At 40.6% G+C, this 23,844-nt stretch overlaps 1 protein-coding gene across 1 annotated transcript in view; it reads left to right on the top strand.

The window, feature by feature from the left end:
• stau2 (staufen double-stranded RNA binding protein 2) overlaps window positions 1-23,844 on the top strand; it is a 112,122-nt gene that overhangs the window by 3,138 nt on the left and 85,140 nt on the right. The window contains exons 3-5 of the mRNA XM_074693725.1: window positions 446-576; window positions 868-1,027; window positions 2,977-3,112. Coding sequence (XP_074549826.1) covers window positions 446-576; window positions 868-1,027; window positions 2,977-3,112 — 427 coding nt within the window. The remainder of the gene's footprint in view (window positions 1-445; window positions 577-867; window positions 1,028-2,976; window positions 3,113-23,844) is intronic.

The raw sequence follows: 23,844 nt of genomic DNA, 5'->3' as shown, positions 1-23,844 counted from the left end.
TGAAAAAAATGTTTGTTCTAGCCCAGCCCTTTGGAGAATGTGTGTTTACAAAATGATAAGACAGACAAATTGAAGACAGGGGTTCTGAAAGACAACAGAATACACACTCTGCAGTCTGACGTAACTGAGAGAAGTCAAGAAAATGTATCATAAAAGAAAGAACAAGTTACAAAAGATCAACAAGAGAAAATGCATATGAAAGGAATAAAAGTGGTAATATGGGGGGAATCTCAAAAAGTAGTTAGAGCAGTAACATGAAGCTTTAAAATTAAACAAATAAATGCATAAAATGTGACAACAGCACTGTGTAACAACAAGATAACATCAGAGGAAATGTCAATAAGATGCAGATAAAAACATAAAAACAGGTGAATAAAGAAAAAGGTGGCTCAAATATATCTCAAATAATTTTGAGCTTAATGTTTTTCACTGTTTACCGCTGCAGGCCCGCCCCAGGAGAACATGGCAAACCCTAAAGAGAAAACTCCAATGTGTCTGGTGAATGAGTTAGCCCGTTTCAATAGGATCCAACCACAGTACAAGCTCCTCAATGAGCGAGGCCCTGCACATGCTAAGGTAAGGCATGGAGACATGTTACTATGGTTGATTCTGTGTAATATGAAAAATAGGATTGTGTTTATTTCTGGTATAAGATTCATGTAACAAGACAATAAATTCACCTGATCTTGAAAATGTACAGTTATTTTTGATTTTTAAACATCCCTGTAAGTGGTTTTGTTTGCTGGTTTCATGAGTGGGTCTTAGTGTATTAAGCGTATTGAACCTTACTCTCTGAGTTTATGAGGGATTTTGGTTCAGATGATGATAGTAAGTGTCTCCCTCTGTCTCTGGGTGTCACTGTCGCAGATCTTCACCGTGCAGCTGACTCTTGGGGAGCAGGTGTGGGAGGCAGAGGGCACCAGCATTAAAAAGGCCCAGCACTCCACAGCTGCCAAAGCTCTGGAGGAGAGTGTCCTTCCCAGGCCAGCGCCCCGCTCCCCAAAAGTGGACATCAACAGCAACCCAGGTACATCAGCTTGGAGAGAATCAGTGAAAGATTACATCAAACCACCTTTTGTGTCCACTTCTTTTGGCTGATGTTACAGAGATACACATTTGACTCTTTTAATGATCTGTGGTAATGAGATGTTTGACTAATTAGTTACTAGTGAATGTTCAATACTTTTGAAAAAGTGATGAAACTTAAGCACTTCTTGGAGCATGAGTGCTGCCTCAGCTTCAGCAATTCAAAGATTTTGGCAGAAAAAAAGAAATGGACCCATTCAACATACCATTAAATGGTCAAGATGGAGCAGAATTAATCATAAAAAGAAATCTGGATATAACTTTGAATACCAATGGTAAGAAAAACATATTTGTCAAGTTTCTTGAAATAATAAGAATGTCTTAAAAAAGGAAACAGGTAAATCTTTCTGAACACACTGACAGATATTTTTATTTTTTCTAAGCAATCCAGGTGTCATTTTTGAAATAAGACGTTTTTCTAGACCTGCCTGTGACTCATATTAAGTCCAATAAGACAATTATTACCTAACAAAACTGAACAACTCTAGCATGTATTTTTGCATTGCCATAGTTTTAAACTGAACTCAGGAGTCTCTGCATCATGCAAACATTAAGCCAAGTACTTGATTCTTGACATAACCACTAAAGGCTGACTTTTCAAACCTTCACACTTTTAGAGACTGCACATTTGATGATAACCAAAGACAGATTCTTCAGCAGAGTATCCGCATCTTTTTGCGCATTATGCCAAATCTCGCGTGGTAAACCGTGGCTTTGGTGTAAACAGACATAGATGAGCCAGAAGAAGCTATGACCGTGTTTTTGGCCTCTAAAATTTTTTTTGGAAAAAAAAACCAAACTATTATGAAATAAAGTCATGGAGACGGCAAGAACATGGGCTGTATGCAGTACTCTACGGGTTGGTGGTGAGTGAAGTCCTCACAAGTATTCCGGATAGATTTCTTACTTCCTCTCTGGTCAGTCAGCTGGTACATGTGACATGACATGCTGTACCTGCTCGGCTCCTCTCAGAGCACCCCACATATTACAGGATTTCTAGTCACAAATATTAAACATTTTCATTCATTCACAGGAAAGTAAGACACAATGCCATTTGCAAGCACCAGACAATCAGGCCTTTGCTGGATTTGACCGTAAGGGGGAGATCGGGACAAAAATCAGCCTGATAATCCTGTGTGTACCCGCCTTAAGAGGGAGGAAAGTATCAACCTCCTGATAATTTTGGGGTTGCATTCAGTTGAGGGTGGTTTTAACTTTTCTTTCAGGTTGCATTGGCACCTACAAAGTGTTCACTGAATTACAGAAATGAAACATGAATTTGGAAGAAGATTGTGAATCAGCTCATGAAGAAACTGTTCTGCTTTGGGTGGCTTGACCTTTGTATGTGATCACACAGATGATGGCAGGTGTCAAGAATGCAAGAGAGAAAATAGCACTTCTATCTTTTCTTGCTGTAGCTTCTCTCTTCATCATTTATGCAGGGCTTCAGTTTTGTGGACTTTTTGCCTCCAGGCTTGATTAGATTTCAGTGACCCATGTATAGAACAAAGCAGGACAGACTCTTTCACCAAAGGCTCAGTACTGGCTTATGTTTTTTTCTGCTCAAATTAATTCCCTCAGTCTGTGTCACCTTATCTGCTCTCTGAAATATTACTACTGTAGTAGTTTAAGACCTCATAGCAGTCACTTAACAGGATTAGTGAAGCTCTGTGAAAGGTTATGCAACATCCGTGCGGATCTGAGGGATTAACAGTGCATGAATCAGACAGGTGGGAAAGGTACAGATACCCTCATGTTGTCCCTGTGTAAAAACAAATAATACATGATTTTATTTACTTCAGTGAATCTCAGCTTATGATTAATTATTCAACTTCTTCTACAAGTTTTATTAAATGAGTTTTAATTTTTCAAAATCGATTTGACCAACAGGCAGCATAACACCCACAGTGGAGCTGAATGGTCTGGCTATGAAGAGAGGGGAGCCAGCCATCTACAGGCCTTTGGATCCCAAGCCCATGCCCAACTACAGAGCCAACTACAACTTCAGAGGGATGTTCAACCAAAGGTGAGCTCCACAAAATTAACTTGCAATGCCGGCTAAAGTGCTGACTGTGTCACTCCCAAAGCTGCAGGATGTAGACTCTGGCGTAGTCCACAGCAGGGATGAGCTGCCAGCAGTGTCTATTCTTAGATAAGGTCCTGTAATTCTTAAAGAGAGTCTCTGTGTCACATTCACTTTGGTCTTTTAAAAGTTATGAGGCTTAAAATTATTGAGGCAGATGTGTATTGAGAAGAAAAAAATGTCTAAATCTTAAGATTTTTTACAACTTAGACAAGGTAAGTAGTGGCTAAAAGAGGTTTAAGTGACCAGTGAAAGGGTCAAAGTAGGGCAAATCTCACTGATGTGTTAGGGTAGTGAAGGCTGGTCTGTGTGATGTGATCTAACGTACGAGCTAAAAGAGTTTAGTTGACTCCAGAAATATTTGATGCTTGCTCTGATGGAAAGGTGTCAGTGCTCTCAGTGCATCACAGCTTGTTTAGTGTGACTGTGTGGCGTCAGACAGGTCAGCGTGACCATTCTGACCCCCATCCACTGCTGAAAAGTCTGATACATTGAGGCTCCACGTCTCAACTTCAAGGACTTGAAGAATGTGCTGCAAAGTTCTTGGTGCCAGAACCACAGCACAACAACAACTTCAGAGGTCCAGTGGAGTCCATGTCTACTCAGATTAAGGCTGTATTAGCATTGACCTGATGACAGGGGGCCTGTCAGTACAAGGCAGGTGGTCTCACAGTCGCGTTATGGCAAAGTGGTGTATGTAGCAGTATTGGCTAAGTTTTTATTTTAATTTTTTTGTTTTTATATTTTTGTGAATAGTCTCAGTTTCACTGTAAATGGTAGGTTTCACCGAGGCTTTGTCCTGGCTGACTGCACCACACTGGGCCCGAGATAAGAAAAAAGGTTGGTTATCCTCTACATTTTAGGCCCTAGTGTCTAGAAATCATAACATCATGATGAGGATTTACTTCGTCAAGTCTCAAGAAGAGAAAAAAAACCTTTCAAAATAATTGTTTTTATTATGAAATGTAGATTGATCATTTCTGATGCATTCCGGGGAGCTAGAAAATCTAGATTCTCACAATCCTGGTCACATGACTTAAAGAATTTAGGCCTAAGTTGATTTTTTTAACCTAGAATGTTAGATGTAGATGTTTTTTAACAGTCCTCAGGTTACTGCCAATGGGAGTTAGGGTTCTCTAACTGTGTTGCTTTCTCCCTCTGTTTTGCTTCTGTTATGAACTATTTCCCCTTCAAACAGCTTGTCTATACTACTAAGATCACAAATGTGTAGTGATGAGTTGGTTTTCTTTTCTTTTCTTGTTTTCACCAGCCTCTGGCTCTAATGGGATATTTCCGCTAACAGTGGTTGTAGGGCACCTGGAAACTGTTTACTTTTTGCTTGTAGAATATCACAAAACTCTCACATTAAAAACCTCTAGTTATCACCAGTAAGCATAACTGCTAGTTGCCAGTACAACAGGTGCAGTACTGTGATATTTACTGTTGGAAAACAGAGACTTCTTCTCACCCAAAGCCATCTGAGAGTAACGTCTACAAAACTATAAACAAAAAATGTAATTAAGTCCATGCTTTGCTTTGTAGAACTAGAAAGTAAAAGAAGCAGAAGTTGTTCCCTCAGATGCTTTTAACTTAGTAAGGACATGGTCTTGATTTATCTCTGATGGCCTCAAACTGCAGCGTTTCTTTGATCCCAGAGGCTCAGATGTGTGTCAGACGTGGTCCTCCGCTCCATGTGTTTCCTAAACTGATGAACGTGGTGCCCTTACAGGGTCCCTCTGCAACTTAGTCTCTGTCAACTTTCTGTCTTCCCTCCGTTTTTTTGCTTTACTGGAGTCATCCAGCCATTTCCAAAACTCCATAAACATGCCACCGAAGTGCAATTAATGATTTCGCCTCCCTCTGTGAAAGAATGTTACTGAAGGCTTTGAATGTGTTGACTTACCTAGAATGAAATTGAGGTACGGCTTTCCTCTGTTTCAAAGGCATTCATTTTACAGCAGTCCTGTGTGTTTAGACAGATGGTTTCACTATAATGTCAGCTTTACATAAATATTATTCGATCACTGGAGTTTATGCTGTTATATGTATCTAAAATAAGGTTGGGTGATTATGACAAAAATCAAAATCACAATAATTGCACCTTCTATCTCGATTTCGGTTAATGCATGATTATTACAATTTCAACCCAGTTTATTTTGTAAATATTTGTATAATCTTGAAACAAGGCACTGAAATGAGCATGCACAGATCAAAAGTTAAGGTTTATGTATTGAAACAATGTTACTAAAAACACACATCATCTAGAATAGAAATGTTTTCGGCAAAAAAAATCACATTTCCTAAAAAAGGAGAAAATTTAAAAAAAGATTTCTTGCTAGCAAAATAAGTAATTTTAATACTGTGGTGTTGATATAGAAAATAACTTTCTTCTGCCGGTTTTCTGGCTTCATGCTTTGCAATAGTGTATTAGCAGAGGGAGGGAATTACAAGGGGGAATTTGAAATAATAGGCATAAACATGAAAGTTTTAAGACAGAAGCGCGAAATGTCATTTCCAATTATTTTTTTATTAATTGCCTAGCTTTTGTCTAGAATATGATATATTTTTAAATGCAGAAGTGAGATGATCACAGTTATGCTTCATAGACACTTAGAGCTCACATACTTAACCTGATGGAGTATTTATTCTTGAGGTTAATATGGATCATGTCATTTTCAAAGATGGCCTCCAGATGGCAGTATTTCCTCACTTTCAAAACCTTAAACTGCTGCTTTTCTCAAGTATTTGAGCACCCATTTTGTAACAGGCAAAGATGAAATTGTTCATATAGCGCTAAGGTTTTAACAGTGTGGATCTATGAGACTGATTCTGCAGTCTTTACATATGAAGCTCTTTAAAGTAACAGACAGAGGAACTTCACAAAGACATCAAAGTCTGCTGTGCTTTCTCCCTAAACTTTGGCTCGTGAAAGTCTTGCTGTAAGGTTTTCTGGTGCCAGACGTGTGGGTCTTATTTTTAAAATGTGAGCATCTTGCCAGGAGAAGTCAGTGATTCAGTTAGTGTGTTGGGTAACTGAGTCAAGTCAGCAGACGGTCTAGCATCTGGCTCACATCTTCTCCTATCTGATCCATGCATGAAAAAACAGGGGTGAAAGACAAATGTCTGCATGCTAGAGGAGAAAATCTGTTTCCCAGCGTCTGTCTGTCAATGTCATATGTCACAGTGATGAGTTTCTAAACACACACAGTGTCTCTGTTCTTCATGGTCTCTTTTGTTTTCCTATGCCACTTTAGCTTTACAGTGAGGGGTGAGGGGACGTGTGTGCATCTGAAACAGAAAAGACCTCGGAGCGTATTTTATCCCAAGGTCACTTATGTTTCCACCAGGTGTCTTTCTTTCACTGAAGTCGAGCCCTGGATTAATGAAAGCGAGACCTTCTGAATACGAATTCTCTTCGTCAGACGACTGACTATGTGGTGGAGTGACAGGCCAAATCTACAATCAGTCACCTTAATGATGCTGCAAGGAAACGAAGGTTTCCATATGCCTGTGTCCTTACCTATTATGATGAATAAGAGTGATCCGGAGTCATGTTGATGGAAAATCTGCCCATTAAAAGGGCAGCCTGGCTCTGATCCATCAGCGCTCTAATCACCACAAAGACCAGTATTGATTCATTCAGAAAGTGCCCTGATGAGGAAATATGGCGTTAATATGAAACGTGCATTTATCAGTGTCTTAATGAATCTTATTTATGGTGAAGGGTCCGTGCATAATTTCTTACCATCCAAGTCTACTTTTGCGATGAGTGCTTAATCCTTAGATCAGATTCAATAACCACGTCTTGATGATTTCGAATTTCTGACTTTTTCACATTGGTTTCTTCTTTCTTTCTCTCTTTTTTATTTATGCAACCTTTTTTGGGAAGAAAAACACTTTTAGGATTAAAATAGTCATTTCTAAAAGTGTTCCAGTCAAGACAAACAGCAGCACTGTCAATGTGACTAACAATACAAAGTCATACATGCTAACAAATTAACAAAATTGCAGAATCAAACTAACCTAACTGTAACTAAACCGTCAGTTTTAGTCATTTTTAAAAAATGCACCAAAGTGCAAAATCAGCAGTGTAACTGTAAATTTTCCCTGGCTTTTTAATATTGTCTGGAGAGGACCTGGCGCACATACTGTGATGTCAAACCACAGCAATGTAGTGCCAACTACTGGTGAGGAGGACTTACTCAATGAAAGTTCATTTTTTTGCCTTGAGTATCTGCTGCTGGAATTGGCACCCGATACTGATACGAGCACTTGCCCATCCCTATTGGTTACAAAGGGCCAATCCATAGTGCAGATCTGTTCAGCTAAGTTCTATGCTCTTGCTTTTGATTTACGGAGTTAGAAAAGCTTGAAGTTTCCATAACATAAACATCAGTAAAGAGTTTTAAGTTAACACTTGGAACAACACGCATTTTGTGGCGTTTCCACTGACTGAACCCGGGACAGATGCCCAAATAACTGAGATGAGCTGTCCCACTTTTTAGGACTCTCCCGTTGGGGTGCCAGACTAAACTGATCCGATCCAAAAAGGTGAAGCTACAATACTGCAGACTGCTAATGTGGGTCTTCCATCTTCCATCATTGCTCTTTGTTTACTGTGTTGCTTTTTTCTTCTTCATTGGATTTTTTAGCAGGGTACACTGTGTCACTCAGCTATGGCGTCCCACTACTACGTAGCTGACATGGCTATCGGCCTCTGGCTTACACGCCACCTACCACGAGGGGGCACGGTTGGTTGTGGAAAAAAAAACAGGATCAGGCTCAACCGATCCAACCCGTACCAAATTGTACTGATCCAAACAGAACTGCTTAGTGGAAACAGGGCTCAAGAAAGGTTCCTGGGACTTAAGATTTGAAGTTCCTGTACTCTAAAATGTAGATTAGGAAGGGACAGAGGTAGCCAACCGTCTTTTTTGGACTCCAGAAAACCCTCTTAAAGGTTTGATTCTGAAATGGAAAGCCTTGTGTCAGTTTTAATAGTTTTAAAAGCTTCTTAACACTGCTGAGAAGTCCCCTCTAAAATAGCAAGATATCAGGCATGAGATCCACACTTGGCTCGTGATATAAACAGAGGTTGAATTTCAACTTCTGAAAAGCATGACTTTTGTTTTGTCTGCGTTTGAAACAACTCATGACAATAAAATGTTAAACTGTGTTAAAAGCAGGCTCTAACTGGATTTACTGAAACAGTCATTGGAAATTTCTGCCCACATGATTCTCATAAGTTATCAATGAATCAAGAAAATACTTTGGTTATTAAGAAATCCGGTGACATCAACTATCTCTGCAGACAATCCCAGATTCCCTGGTTATCAGTGGAACACCTTTTCTAATGACTCATCCTGGGCTCTTCCAGTCTGTCCATGACGCTCCCAGCTTCCCTCCTGCTCCTCCGGTCCCAGGGGCATGGGGGTGCACGCATCCTGCATTCTGTCACAGCTGGAATTTTCAGAGAGGACTTTCCCTGTGTGGAGAAAAGGAGAAGAGTCAGAGGCCGCCCACCACCACCCAGCCCTCATTTGGTTATGACCAATACGTAATGTCAGCTGGAGGAATAGTGGGTTGAATGACTGGGGGTGCTTTGCTCTGTGACATTTCCTCCTGTGATGATGCTCAGATACTGATCTGGCAGTTGCTGCTTTCTCTGCAGGGAACAGTATGGATCATGTGCACTGGGAAAGATTCTGTACAAACAGTTGCAGTTTTTGTCTGGTTCAGAAGCATTATAAGACAGGTTCTTTTTAAAACATTGACCTCACTCACTTCCTCTGACGAGTACTGAGACTTCATATCCTTTTTCACCCAATTTCTTTCTTTTTTTGTGTCAGTTTTGTTGCTCTTATCAAACCTTTCTTCTGCTCCACATGGAAGCAGTTTTCAGTAAAAAGCTGAAGACACACAGTAAGATACCTGGCATGCATAGAACAGCAGAAAGACAACAATAAAAGAAAGACAGATAGAGCCGGCAAAAGCAGTCACATCCTAACACTTCTTGAAACTTCTTGAGTCCTGGGTCTTGACAAAGTCTTGACAAAGAACAGCAAAATTTGCCTGTCATGAAAACATGTTGGTAATGTACGAGCTTTCAAAAAAGGTTCTTTTGGATGTCTCTTTTAGATATTTTAAGCAAGAGAGGCTTTGTTACTGCAGATTGAACTCAACAATCCAAAGTTACAGTCATGCTTTTCTCATTTTTCTCTCATTCACATTGAAAATCTTTCTCCAACAGTTCATCTTTTCCCCTCCCTCTCATCCCTTACCCCACTTCTTTCAAGCCTCCAAGCAAAGGAGAAAATTCTCAACATGTCACCAAGACATGTTACATGTTGAAAATGGAATCCCATGAACTGCTTTAGGGCACTAGTATGGCTTAGCAGTTAGGTAGCCCTCAACTGGCTGGCTTGGGATTACATCTAACTTGTGTAGGGATTGGTACCTTTCAAATTTTTGTGTGTTAATGTGTTAATAAGTATTAGTTTTTAAGTTTTTCTATTTTACACATCTATTCTTCATTATATAACCTTGCAAGGTTGTGTTCATGTCCATCATGGAAAGTCGCCTACTCTACCACTCTCACAGTCACAAGGATGCGTTTAGGTACCAAAACATGGTACCCTTTGATTTTACGGGAGTCATTACTCGGTACAGACAGAACTTGGTCGGTACCTATAAAAGTACCTAATTTGGTACCCATCCTTAAACTTGTAGCCCCTCTCCTGCGTATGATTTCCCACTCTCACCGTGTTTCCTGCTTGTTGCAATGTCCTGTCCTTTCTGGATGAATAAGAGCTATCGAAGAGCTGTTAAGGTGTTGTGAAGTTTGTTATCTAATGATCTATTCAACCTAACCAGGAAGTCCTTACCAGCAGACCTTTCCAGAACATCCTTAGAAGGAGTTGTATCACCAACCACCTTAGGATCGACTGTCAAGCTGCTTTGCAATTATTTCCCCAAAAGAGAAGTTTGGCAGGACCACTGGCATTGTGCAGGGTTCAAAACTGTGATTAACTGGTGCTCTCATACTCTCGCTTAAATGATGTTAACTGTTCAAGGAAATATGGATAGGAACTCCAAAAGTAAAAAAATAATAATCATGGAAGAGGATGTGCTTCCTTTACTTGAAAAAAAGGTGTAAGTTTGAGGTTCTCTGGATAGGGGTACATTAAGTCTTAAACCCTGTCTCCATCAAGGGATTCAGTTCGGTTTGTCTCGGTTTGTCTCAGTTTGGTACGGCATGCATTTTGTGGTGTTTCAACAGACTAAAACTGGGACAAGTCCCCAAATTACCTATCTGCACTTTTCAGTACTCCTCTGTTGGGGTGCCAGACATACTGAGCCTACCCCAAAAGGTGGAACTAGAAACACTGAAGTCTGTTGATTGGTTGAAAGAATTCTCACCTCCTATGAAACAGAGGTTGCTGTATTTCTTCTCATTGCACACAGCCTTCTCAGAAACAAAGCTTGACTGTGCTTTGTATGGAAATCACTAAGAACCACTAACGGCCTGCTTAGGGGCCGCTACACAACAACGGTTTTAGGATGATATGCAAAAGTACTGTTGTGTTTTGGCCTTTGGTTTACATGGAAACAGCGTTTTAGCTAACCTAAAAAGGAAACTTTTTTAATACTCTGCTCTGCTTGCACTCTGCTTTGAGCATTGGCATGCAAAAGTACAACAGTACTGTTGTTACGATCATTATGGACTACCATGTTGCGCTTGTGCTGCTCAGTCTTCTGAATCTGCTGACTGTCCTTCAAAAACATGCACCACTTCTGCAATTAGCATTAGCCAGTACACCAGGTGAGTGGCCCAACTCTACTTCAGTGTAGATCTACCAAAAGCTGCTTCTAGACAAGTCAGTTATAGCGCCAACTACAGACCTGCCATGCTTACTACAGCATTTTCACTCCCTTAGCGTTTCCGTGTAAACAGAATTTTTTCACTGCCTTTTTTGTGTTTTGTGTTGAAATGTTATGTAAACGGAGCCTTAGTGACAGCCTAACATACACCGTAGTAAACTGCTTGTGTGTTTGCATGCTTGTGATAATGATTCATAGAAGCAGTTGCCATGGGAAGATAGTTATCCTTGAAAAATGAATGCCCTTCTCATGCCTGCAGGATACCAGAGTGATACCAGACAGCAAAACTGCAGCATGGACACAAAGAGCACACACATATTCTCAGACACACAATCACAGGTATACCCTGTCATCTGTATCTCTTATAGGGACGAATGGGCTCACTGAAAAGGCAAATGTGCCCATGAGTGCTTTTCTATAGTGAACATTTCCTCTTATCTTTTCATATGTCGTGGGATCAGATTTCCCTCAGGTCTGCAGAATACACACAGTCATCTTTTTGATTCAGTTGTTCGTTTACAGTTAAATTGATGATTTTATAACTGTCCTCTCAGACTTTAAACCCCATATAGCCTCATCAGGACTCTCTGTGCTCTTTCATCCACTCAGGCACAACACAGATATGGTTTTTCTTATCCATCCCATCATCACTGCTGTCCAAAAACAAAAGAGTCCTGCCAAAGATCACAAGGTAGAAACTTCAGGCAAATAACTCTTTTATTACATTATGCTCTTTGAATAAAGAAATCACTTTATGTTAGAGTAAATCAGATGCACTCTCTCAGATATTTCATAAATTACTTCAGGCGACTTGCCAGAACAAAGCATAATCTGTCCAAATTGTACAAATGGGTGTAAACTCATAAAGCAGTGTTTTATTGTGCAGCCTGGGGGTGGAGGAGTGCAATACAGCTCCAACATAAACAAATGCTTGGAATGATTTGTGCTCAACAGACTCAGTGACACAGAAGTCTGGTTTCTCCTTTCATCTCCTCTACTTTGAGTGGAGCTTGGTGTTTGTGTATCCATGTGTGTCCTCCTCTTCTCTTTTTGCCTTGATGTATTGAGCATAAAAACCAACTTGAGACTGCGATGAAAGACGCAGGTTATAAGAGCAGAAATACCTTTTTCAAATCCTGCTTTCCATCAGTTTCCATCACAGAACTCTTGTCTGCATGTTTGTGCTAAAACTACTCAGTGGTATTTTCTAACCAAGAAATGAATCATATTCTCTTGGCGCCCATTTTTCTCTTTCAGAGGGGTGACACTAAGACTTTGGACAACGTGCCTAGCAACATTTTCTGATCGGCGCTCTTCCAGGACAGACTAACATTAAAAGTATCATTTCAATTTATGGCCAAGATAAAAAGTTAGCCTGCGAATTTATTTGCTAACAAGTTACATTAAACTGATAATTTACACTAAAGGCCTTTGCACACAGAGTCTTTTTTTTAGTCTGAAATGGATGCACGATAAAAAAGAAATTTAGATCCCATGATGTGTCAATCATGTTTGTACACTCACCACAAAACTTTTGTCTGTCATTACTTTTTTTTTGCATTTTTTCGCATATGCCCAGTTCTTTTCCAGAGTACTATTCCGAGACACTGTATGCTACTAGTAGCATCACATTTTTGAACTTCCGACACCATCTACCTATCCATCTATCCATCCAGCCATCCATCCATTTTCTGCCACTTAATGGGGGTCGGGTTGCGGGGGCAGCAGCTTAAGCAGGGAAGCCCAGACTTCCCTCTCCCTAGCTACTTCGTCCAGCTCTTCTCGGGGGATCCCGAGGCATTCCCAAGCCAGCCGAGAGATGTAGTCTCCCCAGCGTGTCCTGGGTCTGCCCCGGGGTCTCCTCCCAGTGGGACCCTGAACACCTCACCAGGGAGGCGTCTGGGAGGCATCCTCATCAGATGCCTGAGCCACCTCATGTGGCTCCTCTCAACGCGGAGGAGCAGCGGCTCTACTCCGAGCTCCTCTCAGATTGCCAAGCTTCTCACCCTATCTCTAAGGGAGAGCCCCGCCACCCTACAGAGGAAGCTCAATTTGGCCGCTTGTACCCGTGATCTTGTTTTTTCGGTCACTATCCAAAGCTCATGACCATAGGTGAGGGTGGGAACGAAGATTGACCGGTAAACAGAGAGCTTCGCCTTCCGGCTCAGCTCCCTCATTACCACGACACGTCCGCATTACTGCAGAAGCTGCACCGAACCGCCTGTCGATCTCTCCGGTCCTCTCCGCTCCATCCTTCCCTCACTCGTGAACAAGACCCCGAGATACTTCTGCACTTGGGGCAGGATCTCATCCCCGACCCAAAGAGGGCACTCTCCCCTTTTCCGGCTGAGGTCCATGGACTCAGATTTGGAGGTGCTGATTCTCATCCCAGCCGCTTCACACTCGGCTGCAAACCGATCCAGAGAGAGTTGAGGGTCACAGCTTGATGAAGCCAACAGGCCAACTTCCGACACATGTTCTGTAATTTTGGGAAAAGTTTGCCTGTGTATGTGTACACATGTGCGCACATACCTTAAACATAGAGACAGCCGCTGCTCAGGATCTAACACTTGATCACTGCTTGATGGTTCAATTTTCATATCTTTCCCTGAGAGGTTGGTCATGGAATGCCTTCCAAAAACAAAAAAATCTGTTTACAGGAGCATATTTTATCCATTATTGTGAAAACAGAAAAAATAATAAGGGTTAGATTTGAAATATAACAATGAGAACAGAAAATGTTAAATTGTATTTGTTGTATTTTCTTTGTTGCCAAAAAACAACCAAGGGGTCTCATTCATGTTTATTGTAGCATCATTAATATAGGAACTATAGCATTATCTCATGATAGGTAGTCTAATTTTCTCCTGATAAGATAACTAAAGTATCTTACTCCTTTCCCATTAGTGTAGGGTTAGGGGGCCTCCGAAATCATATTTTGTGGGTCATGGGCAGAAAAGTTTGGGGACCTCTGGACTGAGCAAGAGTTGTATATCCAGGAGCTTCATTACATTCAGAATACTTGATTTTGTGAACGTTTGAATCAATATTGAAATAAAAATGTTTCCAAGCATTAATAAATCTTTTTTTTTTTTTTACTCGGGTCCAATTGCTGACCACGGCCATGCAGTAACTAAAGTTCATTGAAGCTGTCAATGCTAACCACTAGCATATCAATGCATCTTCCCATTAGCATCAAGCTAGCACTATTTTGTTCATGTTGTTTTTGGTAAATAATGTACAACTCCCAGGGACGACCCTTTTGCTGCATGTCTTCCTCCACCATCTACTCCCCACATTCCAGCATCTCTTCTTCTAATATTTCATCAAGTATCAAAGTATTTGTAACTTCTCAATTTGATAAGCAACCCATTCAACATTTCGTATGCATTTATTTGATGCATTGCTGTTCAAAACTTTCAGTTTTATGCATTGTGTTTCTACAGAAAATATGACTTAAGGAAAAGAAAAAATAAACACTTTGTATTAATTCTGTAATATTACAAATCTAGTTTTTTTTCATTAATAAGTGATCGTTAACATTTCCAATGACTTCAGCTGTCCTATCAGTAAAAGCACAAAAAACATAACTCAAAGAGAAGTACTAAAATAATGCAAATGGTTTATAAAATTTAAAGTTTGCATCAGTATATTTCCCAATTCATCTTTTGCTTGTTGAAACAGTAGCTGTTACATCACAATGAATTCTTTCCCTCTTTTGTTGTTATACTACAAGTGTTCAGTCTCAGTTTGTTGTGTGTCTTTGAGCATGTATCCATGTAGCGTTGCAGTATTGGTGCTGAACAGTTAGTGCTTATCAAGAGGAAAAACCCTAATGTGTCAGATAGACTGCTTTCACATTTCCCAGCACTGCTGCCCATAAACTCTGCTAAATAACCCCTACTTGATAAGATCCATCCTCCGTATTCCCATGTTTAAGATACTTCTGGGAAATTCCACCTGAACAGATAAGAGACACCCTAAATGGATCTTGGGAGCATCCTTGTGACTCAGAAAGCAGATGCATGAAACACTCTTCTGGTTCTGTATGAAGAAATGCACCATCAGCTGTTCTTTAAAACAGCATTCATTTTCCAGTTCAAGTGTACAACCAGGTGTTTGGGAGGCAGGAAGACTGTTTTCAGACTCTTGAGTTTTACCCACATTTTGAACTCACTCCACATCCCAATCACCAGCACTACCCTGTGGTTGTATGTGCCACTAGAAGAGTGATGAGGAAAACAGAAATATCACGAAATCTCTGACGAATGTGTACTTAAGTTTGAATCTGACCAGCAGCAGTCAGACTGTTGTATAACACCTCCAAGGGTTCACACTATAATATTACCCTTCCAGGAGCGATCATCTTGTCTTTTTTAAATACTTTCTAATGCACACCAAAATTTGTTCTGTTAAGTGATGCTGCTCTTTTTCTTTGGTGGTCTGACCAGCTTAGTGCTCACAAGGAATGTGAGCAACTGTATTTTACATTAAGTGACTGGTTTGTGTTGCCTTGTCAGCAAAGCAAACCACACTCCAACTCAAAAAAAGTTGTGTTAATGCTGTCTTAGCACGATGGGATGTTTCATTTAAGTTTGGAGAGGAGTGTTTTTAACTGATCTTCAGTAAATCAACATGAGGGAGTACAGAGAATGGAAGCAAATGAAATAGATTTTACTAGTTTTGTTGACGGATTAACTAATTCTCCAATTGTTGACTCACAAAACTGATTAATTTGATGACTTCTCACCATTTGTGTTTCTCTTCCAAGACTTCAGAGCTAACAATAGAGTACAAACAGTCTGACATCATTTATGCTTGAAAGCTGGCAACAGAATCAAGAGCAGAATTTAATTTCTCAGAAAAAAGCAGTGATGTTTTGATATGTTACATGTTTTCCACTAAAGCGTCCTTCAATAACACAGAGGGAAATCATTTGCAGGCCAAGCAGCTTGCATAGAGACCAAGTCAGAACAATTTGGCAATAACAAATTCATATTATTCCTCTCAGAAAATGGCACAGGAGCATTTTTCCAACAAAGCAACCCGTTTACCCCTCTTTAATGACAATGCATTAAACTCAGCAGGCCACAGTGTAATATTGTTAATAAGGGCAGCAGGCTCTGATTTGAAGCTGAACCTGATCCAGCTGAGGCTGAGCGGTTGGCACAAGAAGGGCACAGAGGAGTTGTTTTTAGTTTGATGTGTCACAAAAATGCACGCATGGTGTAATTTTTTGCACAAACTGGCACGTTTCCTTTCACTCCCTGATATTTGTCAGCGCTAAGCAGTCAGAGCTATCCACGCAATGCCTGATTTCTGTAAAATGATTACAGACTCTTTTTCCAGTGGTTGCTTTTATTACCCGTGTGTTGATATCAGCCCTTCTTTCCTGACTTAATACGCCAGTTTGAATTCTCTCATTTCCTCTGGAGCATGCTACCTGTCAGACCCAGCACTGTAAATCTATCATGTTTGGAAACAGTACTTGATGTACGACTGTGACTCAGCTGTAAAACGGACAGGAGGGCCGGGGTTAGTTTACACGGGGCCGTGACTCCCTGTGAGCTTGGCGTGGAGGGAGGGCACGAAGGCAGCTCACTGATCACAGAGCTTGCACAAAGAAAGCTGTAATCTCTTGTTCACTCAAAATTGGAAGCACAACAAACAGTAAACTCAGAGAGCACTGTCAGGTTGGACAATTTAATTAAAATAAGTTATGAAAGCTCCACTTTTATCCACTATGTCTGCGAGTAATCCTTGATAAATAGCTGTTGTGGGTACAGGCAGGGACAGGAGGAGTGCATGTGAGACTCCAGCTGTCTGTTGTATACACACGCAACTACATTACAGAGGAGGGACAGGAGAGGGGATGAGATAGCACAGCGTTCCCAGTGTGAGGAAAAAAAGCAATAAATGAGAGCACATTTCTCTCTACTGATTCATTAATTCTTCATTAATTGAGTTTCTCCTTTATGATTGACAGAGTAATGCTCAGACACTGATGTTTTAACAAAACAGAAACCGTTTTGTCTCCCTGCACCTTTTTCTGTGAATGAATGTGAATCTGTGAGTCAGAGCTGCCTCAGGAGGCGTCTGATTAAATAACATTTGTTGCGGTTTCTCAGGGACCGCCACAGCTTTTCATTATCACTTTGAAAGTGCCTTCAAACAGGCTGAAACACCTTTTACCACTTTTCTTTGCCTCCTTTGAAAGGTGTTGCATAATGAACATGTGGTGATAAACACTGTAAAAGTTTTCGCTTCAGGAGCTTTTTTATGCAAGGTATTGAAGGGCAGGGTGATAAGCTGTCTCATTGTGTCAGTGCAATTAAAGGTTGTGTTTATTAAAAGTGGATAGAAAAAAGTTAACCGACTGAGCCTCTAGAGGGCTGACCAATCAGAGGGAAGGGGGTTTGAGTCTAATGGCTGAAAATACACCAGGTTTGTCTCCGGTTAGGTCCAGCTTAGTCACAGCACTTGATCAGATAGATTTCTGTTCAAATCAATTTACATATACGAATCTGCTCTGTTGCGGTCCAGCTGTGGCAGGTCGCAGAAGATACGTAGCCATCCAATTTCTTTTACGCATCAATTCACTGGTAGGCAGATTGAGTGGAACAGGAAGTTGTGCAGGGAAACCACCTAAAAGAAGCTCAGTGACCTCCAAAATAAAACAAACTGTGTCAAAATCAGATTGTATTTAGTTTTACTACAACAACAAACTGACCTAAAGAGTACAACCAGGCCACGAGTCAACAGGTTTGAGGTTTTACTGCCCAACATGGATGAAGAGAGACTTATCAGTGGAGTGAGAAACGCGAGAACTCCTCAGTCTTGCAGCTTCAGTTGTCTGTCAGTCATGCGGCTTGCTGGACTGAACACATCTGGTGTGACTTGACATCTGTAGTGAACATGCAAAGAAGCGGGATTTGACCTGACCTGGTGTATTTGAGCCATTTAAGAGACAGCAGCTGAAACAAAACATTTCAGACAGAGGTTAAACTAGAGTTTTCTACAGCACCACTGGGAGAAAAAAAGATATTTTATTGAGCTTTGAAACATGTGAATCTACTACCCGGGTACCAGAAGTAGGGTCGGGCGTTAATCAAAAAATAACAAAAATCAGCAATTTGAGATTCTAATCGATGTAAAACTGCTGTGGCAATTATTTTAATTATCCCCCTCTTGGTAATTTCCGTCTAAATTTATTTATTTATTTTTTTTTCCCACAAATCGTCATTCAAGCTAATATGTTTTATCAATTTCATTGCTTCAGTAAACAACCCTCTACTTTACATCTATGCATGTCCATTTCAGTTACTTATTTCAGAATTACAGAATAAACTGAGTTGAGAGGAAGATAATCATGAGTTAACCAAAATCGAGATAGGTTAATTGTGATTTTGATTTTTACCATAAACAGTTTAAAGCCCCTACAAAAGCACAGTACCCCCTCTTTAAACTATGACTCCTTTAGCTTCAGCAGAGTCTACAACTGGCACTTCCTGTGAACCTGTGTAGGTCTTTGTCGTACAATTCATACAGAATTTGTAATCCTGCTTTCGACTAGTACTTTGTTTAACTCAGCCAATGCTTACATTAATAGTTACGATGGTTGTAACTGCCTCATCAATGTCCACGTTTACATCCATGGTATTGCTTTTGTTAGCTTATAGCACCATCTCCTGAGTAAGTTCCTGTAAGATTATAAAATACCTCTCTCTACATTTTCTATTAGTTTATTGGTGAAACTGGTTTGTAGGATGTAGCTCACTTTGAAGAGGGATCTTAAAAGCAAAATAAGAGATTTTTCTAAGATTTATTCATCTATATGTGGTGATAAATATCTATGTCAAACAATACTGGAAAAATTCAGCCAAGCTTTTTATTTTTCTGAATTTTTACCATTCTCTTTGTCTGAGCATGTCCCTTATTCATTGTCAGCCCAAGGCTCTCAGTGCACCTACGACCCAGTGAACTGGGTGGGATAAGGCTTTTCAAAAACAAATGGACAGTGTCAACACTCCCACATCTTGATTAGACTGAAAAGGCAACAGTTTTATCCATCCAGGTCTCATCAGGCTAAACAGCCACTATAACAAAGGAAAAGTACTGTGTTTACACGGGCACAATATTGGTTTCATTCTGCTGATGTCATTGTCAAATAATCCAACCCAAAAGAAGCAAAACACAGCTTACAGTGCAATCAAGATCAACAGATGTTTATTTTCAGCATTGTTGTCATGCTAAACGCATTGTTTGTTTTTCAATCTGAAATCTGATTTTATTTTTCATTCATTTTTAAACACCACTCGTCTGCTTTTGTTTCATGTTTCGAGGAGAAATATTGCTTAACAAGCAATCACTGACAAAGACATAATTTGATGTAAAACCACAGCTCTGCCATCACACTGAATCAGCTTCTCCCATGTGGATCAGCGGTCTCTAGCCCCAAACAGAGGCCAAAGGTTTTTAAACCCCCCCCCCAGCACCATGACAGTTGATGTTTGAGCTCTGTGTTTACTTGACTACATGCTCTTTTTTCTCACACCATTGTGTATTTTCTACATTAGTTTTTGCGTGAGGCAGAAGGAAAGAAAAGCAATCAGTGATGGACACCGGGAATGAAGTATGGATGTTGGGAGGGAGAGAAAACAAGTGAAGTTCTGACAGGAGATTGGAAGAAAGTGCAGCTGGTGGAGGAGAGAGACTGTCCAAATCTCTGTCACCCTTTTGCTCCCAGCAAGCTCTGTCCCCTTTACAAGGCTCTGACTTTGGAAGTGTGGGTTCATGTGAGTGTGGCTTCAGTTTTGTTTGTGTGTGGAGCTGGTAGATTGTTGGTGGTCAGGCTCAGCGACACTGAAAGATGGAGTTGGTCATCAGCTCCATCAGTCATATTCTGTTGTTGTTTTGTTTGGTTGGCCCACATTTTCCTGTCTGCTGCTTTTGCAGTTGTAGAAAGCACATGTTTCTAATCTTAATAAAAGAGCAGACCACAGATATTCTTTAATTAACCACTTACAGTAGTCAGAGGAATTGGAGGTCTTAGCTGAAAAATGCAGCTCAGTATTTATGCAAATGCACAACCAATTACTTTGTTTTGCTCTGGCTACCAAAGAAGTTGCCTCCCCTTTTTAAGCAACTTTTCTGGCTTTTCATGGATCTTTAATGGAAGTACTTTATTCACTGATCAATCAAAATACCATATGTTTACGCTAGCAAAATGCTGCAACCAAAACCTAAACATGATGGAATAAAGATTAGAAATTGACATTTTCAACCATGTACTATTTTGACCCTGACAGCATGCCGTAGTTAAGGTGCCACAGCAGTGTTTCCCCCTACCCTTATAAAGAGAAGGTCGTGTTAATTTTATTTTCCATATAGCGCCAGATCACAGCAGAAGTGATTAAAAGTTACCTCTGTCATAAATCAGGTCTATACCTTGTTTTTTTTTTTATCTAAAAGACTAAATAGCCTTATGATATTTATCTAATTTTCATGATGGGATGTTGTTTGTACATTGTTGGGTTTACATTTCTTCTCACGGACCTTCACCAAGCGTGAAAAAGCACGTTCTGCCCCACAAGTTCACGGACACACAAACGTGTGCGCATTTACACGCACATAAAAGCTCATTCTGTATAGTGGACAGAGAGCTGGGAAAACCACCTGAGAAATATTTGTCAACGCTTTCTTTGTGAATATGCAACACTCACTCTTCTGTGCTCACACCACCAAAACATGCTACCCTTTGATTTTATGTGAATTTGTACTTGGTTCTTCAGACAGAATTTGGTTGATACCTTGAAAATTACCTAACTCGGAACCTACCCCTGCCATGAGCTGCTAGTTGACCATGAAACGACTTTAACTACTTTCACTTTGCTTTTATGTAAATATTCAAGTCATTTTCGTCAGTTTGTTAGTTTAATTGTGTTTTCTATAATGTCTTGCTATAGGGATGGGTACCTTTCACATTTGAAACGATACAATACCGATGCCCGGTACCTGACAATCGGTACCTGTACTCAACGGAACCAATTTCCGGTACTTTTTTGTGTTTATGTGGTAAATATATCAATTTGTTTATTGATGAAATCTATATTTTTCAATCTAATATATTTATTCTTCAATATATAACCTTGCAATGCTGTGTTCATGTCCAGTATGGAAAATCGCCTACTCTACCACGCCTTCACAGTCACGAGGGTGCACTTAGATATCTGAACATAATACCTTTTGATTTTATGTGAATCGGTACCCGTTACTTTTGACAAAATTCAGTCGGTACCTTTAAAAGTACCTTTGGTACCTATCCCTAATTGCTTAAAATGACTAATTTATTTCCATTGAATATAACAGTGTGCTGCAAAAACTGAAATCAGTGAGATGGTGGTAACTTGTTTACTCATGCAACACATCTGACATGTGCTCTAAGGGGGAATGAGTGTTTTCCTTTCTATGAAAAGTTTCCTACGCCAAGAAGAAAATAGTTTCCAGCCAAAATGTCACCATGTCCTTTATAGTAATAATTACAATACCATGTCTCTCTATTCCCAGTCGAACTGCGTGTGGGCTAAGGAGCTCTGGTGCTTTTTCCTGCATCCGTCTCTGTGTGTGTTCGTAAAAGTGTCTTTGAATGATTAAGATGAAATAGTAACCTTAACCAACGTATCCCACATAAAAGAGAGCTGCAGGGAAGCTTCTGCCCTCAAAGTCAAATTCATTACTCACCGCTGAACGCTGATGAGTTATCATTTGATTGAGCTGCGGCATCCGTCGGTTTTTCTTTCCCTCACACATTCGCTCATCCCCAGAGTGGCTGCAGATCCGCACATACACACACGCACGCGTCATAAACCAGACACAGCAGTGTTTTTTTTTTCTTTCTCCTGTTTTTTCTTCACACCCTCCCTACAGGTGTCCTGGTCCAATTCCCTCGCTGCAGTAATAATAATAACAAAAATAATAATTGATAACACAGACCAGGCTGACCCAGCCAGCATGTGCTGATTTTTGTTCTAACCACAAAGCGCTGACGTGATTTTTTGGCCTTTTTTTCCTGTCTGCGTTATTTTGATGTGTGTGCGTGTTCTTGCCTGTGCTCTTGGCTGGCTCTCTTGTGTGTAAGCCACCACTTTCCCACGTTGTAGAGTAGGGTCTCCCACAGGCCTCTCTCCATGTCTTTCTCTTCTCTCCTTCTTTGCTTCTCCCTCTCTCCTTTCCTCTCCGCTTCAGTTTCTCTCCTCTCTCTTACTTTCCCTCTCCTCCTCTTTGCACCTGTACTCGGCGCTCCGGCCCCAGCTGCTCCCATCTCAGCTCAGCGCTGTTGGCCGGAGCCCATGTTGCACTTGGCATGTCCTCTGAGACCCTGGGGCCACACTTGACGTGCAAGGGCCAGGCGGGCCCCCGCCCAGGGAAGACTGGGAGCAGACGGATGAGAGGAGGGCTGAGGGCTGGAGAAAGACCCGCTGAAATGCTGGGAGTAAAACGCTGACTCATGGTTAGGCCTGCTGGGGTAGGAGACGGAGCAAAGACATGAAAAGGTGTTTCCAGAAATGACAGATGTGTTCTCAGGAGTTATCTTGTCAGCCTTACTGTAAGTGGGGGAGGCAGTGATTCTGGTATTTGAGTGTAGAAACTCTCAGTCGGTCAGACTTTCAGTTTGAAGCTCCTTTGAGTAAGACAAATACTACTGTATTGTCATTTTTAATTCTTGTTACAGCTGCCATCAGGTTGGTGTCAGAGTGATTACTACCACACTGACAAAGTGTGGATTTGATGAATCAGCATGATTGGATGTGATTCTCAGTGCGTGATTAATCACTGATGATGAATTTTACAATGAAGGTAAACCAGATTATGTTCAAGGTAAAATTTAAAATGGGCTCAAAACATTTTTATTTGTGATGCTTTTGCTTGGTGTTTCTACTACCCTAAGGCTTTGATATGTAAGCACCTTTTATTTTGAAAGGGTGTCAATGAGACAAGATTAAGGATTAAAAACACAAAAGAATAAACAGAAACACCAGAAAACACTGCAAATGAAATATCAGCAAAAATATGTGGTCCAAAATGCGTAGCTTTTGCATCATCACAAATATGTCTTCTACATCTTTCTTTTTTTCTTTGTTACCTGCAAAGTCTTCTGCTTCAGCCCTGTCCATACCAAGCAGCAACTTCCAGCCTGAAACTTTAAGTCAGTGCGGAAGTGCTGAAGTCTGCGGTTTCATGAGTGACTGCTTGAGGCTGGCTTCAGAAGTACTGCAGCAGAAATAAACATTTACAGCCTGGTATCAAAAACGTCTCTCATCTGAACTGCTAATTTCCCTATCAGCACACTGTACAGGAGGTGGATTTTTTTCTAACTCAGCAGTTTAGAAGATATAAAGCTTGCAAGTTTTCCCAATCAGAGGCACAGCTCAGTTCATGTGACTGACAGGTGTCCTGCAGCTGTTAGTGTGGAGACTCAAAGCCCGCCCCACTTCCAATATGGCCGCACCAGCTGATTTGCTTTAAAAATCAGTTTCAGAAATAGATGGGTGATGTCAGGGAGGTTATGTCAGTAGTTATAAACACCAAAGAGATGGTAACTAGGCCTGTTAGAGCCTGATATGTAAAAACTGGTGGATGGTATAACAAAAGTACTGTGTCTGAAATATAATTAAAAAGTCATAAAGCCCAGAATGTAACAGCTTGTTACATTTAGGGTGAGATATGGCAGCACTTTTGTTAAATTATTTACCAGTTATAACATTTCGGACTTAAAACTTTTTTTAAAATCTTTT

This window comes from Halichoeres trimaculatus, unplaced genomic scaffold (assembly GCF_033239565.1).
Source record: "Halichoeres trimaculatus isolate MK-OKI-2021-1 unplaced genomic scaffold, fHalTri1.1 fHalTri1_scaffold_18, whole genome shotgun sequence".
Taxonomy (NCBI): domain Eukaryota; kingdom Metazoa; phylum Chordata; class Actinopteri; order Labriformes; family Labridae; genus Halichoeres; species Halichoeres trimaculatus.
Note: the sequence above shows the minus strand (reverse complement) of the source record. Positions and strands in the feature narration are given on the sequence as shown.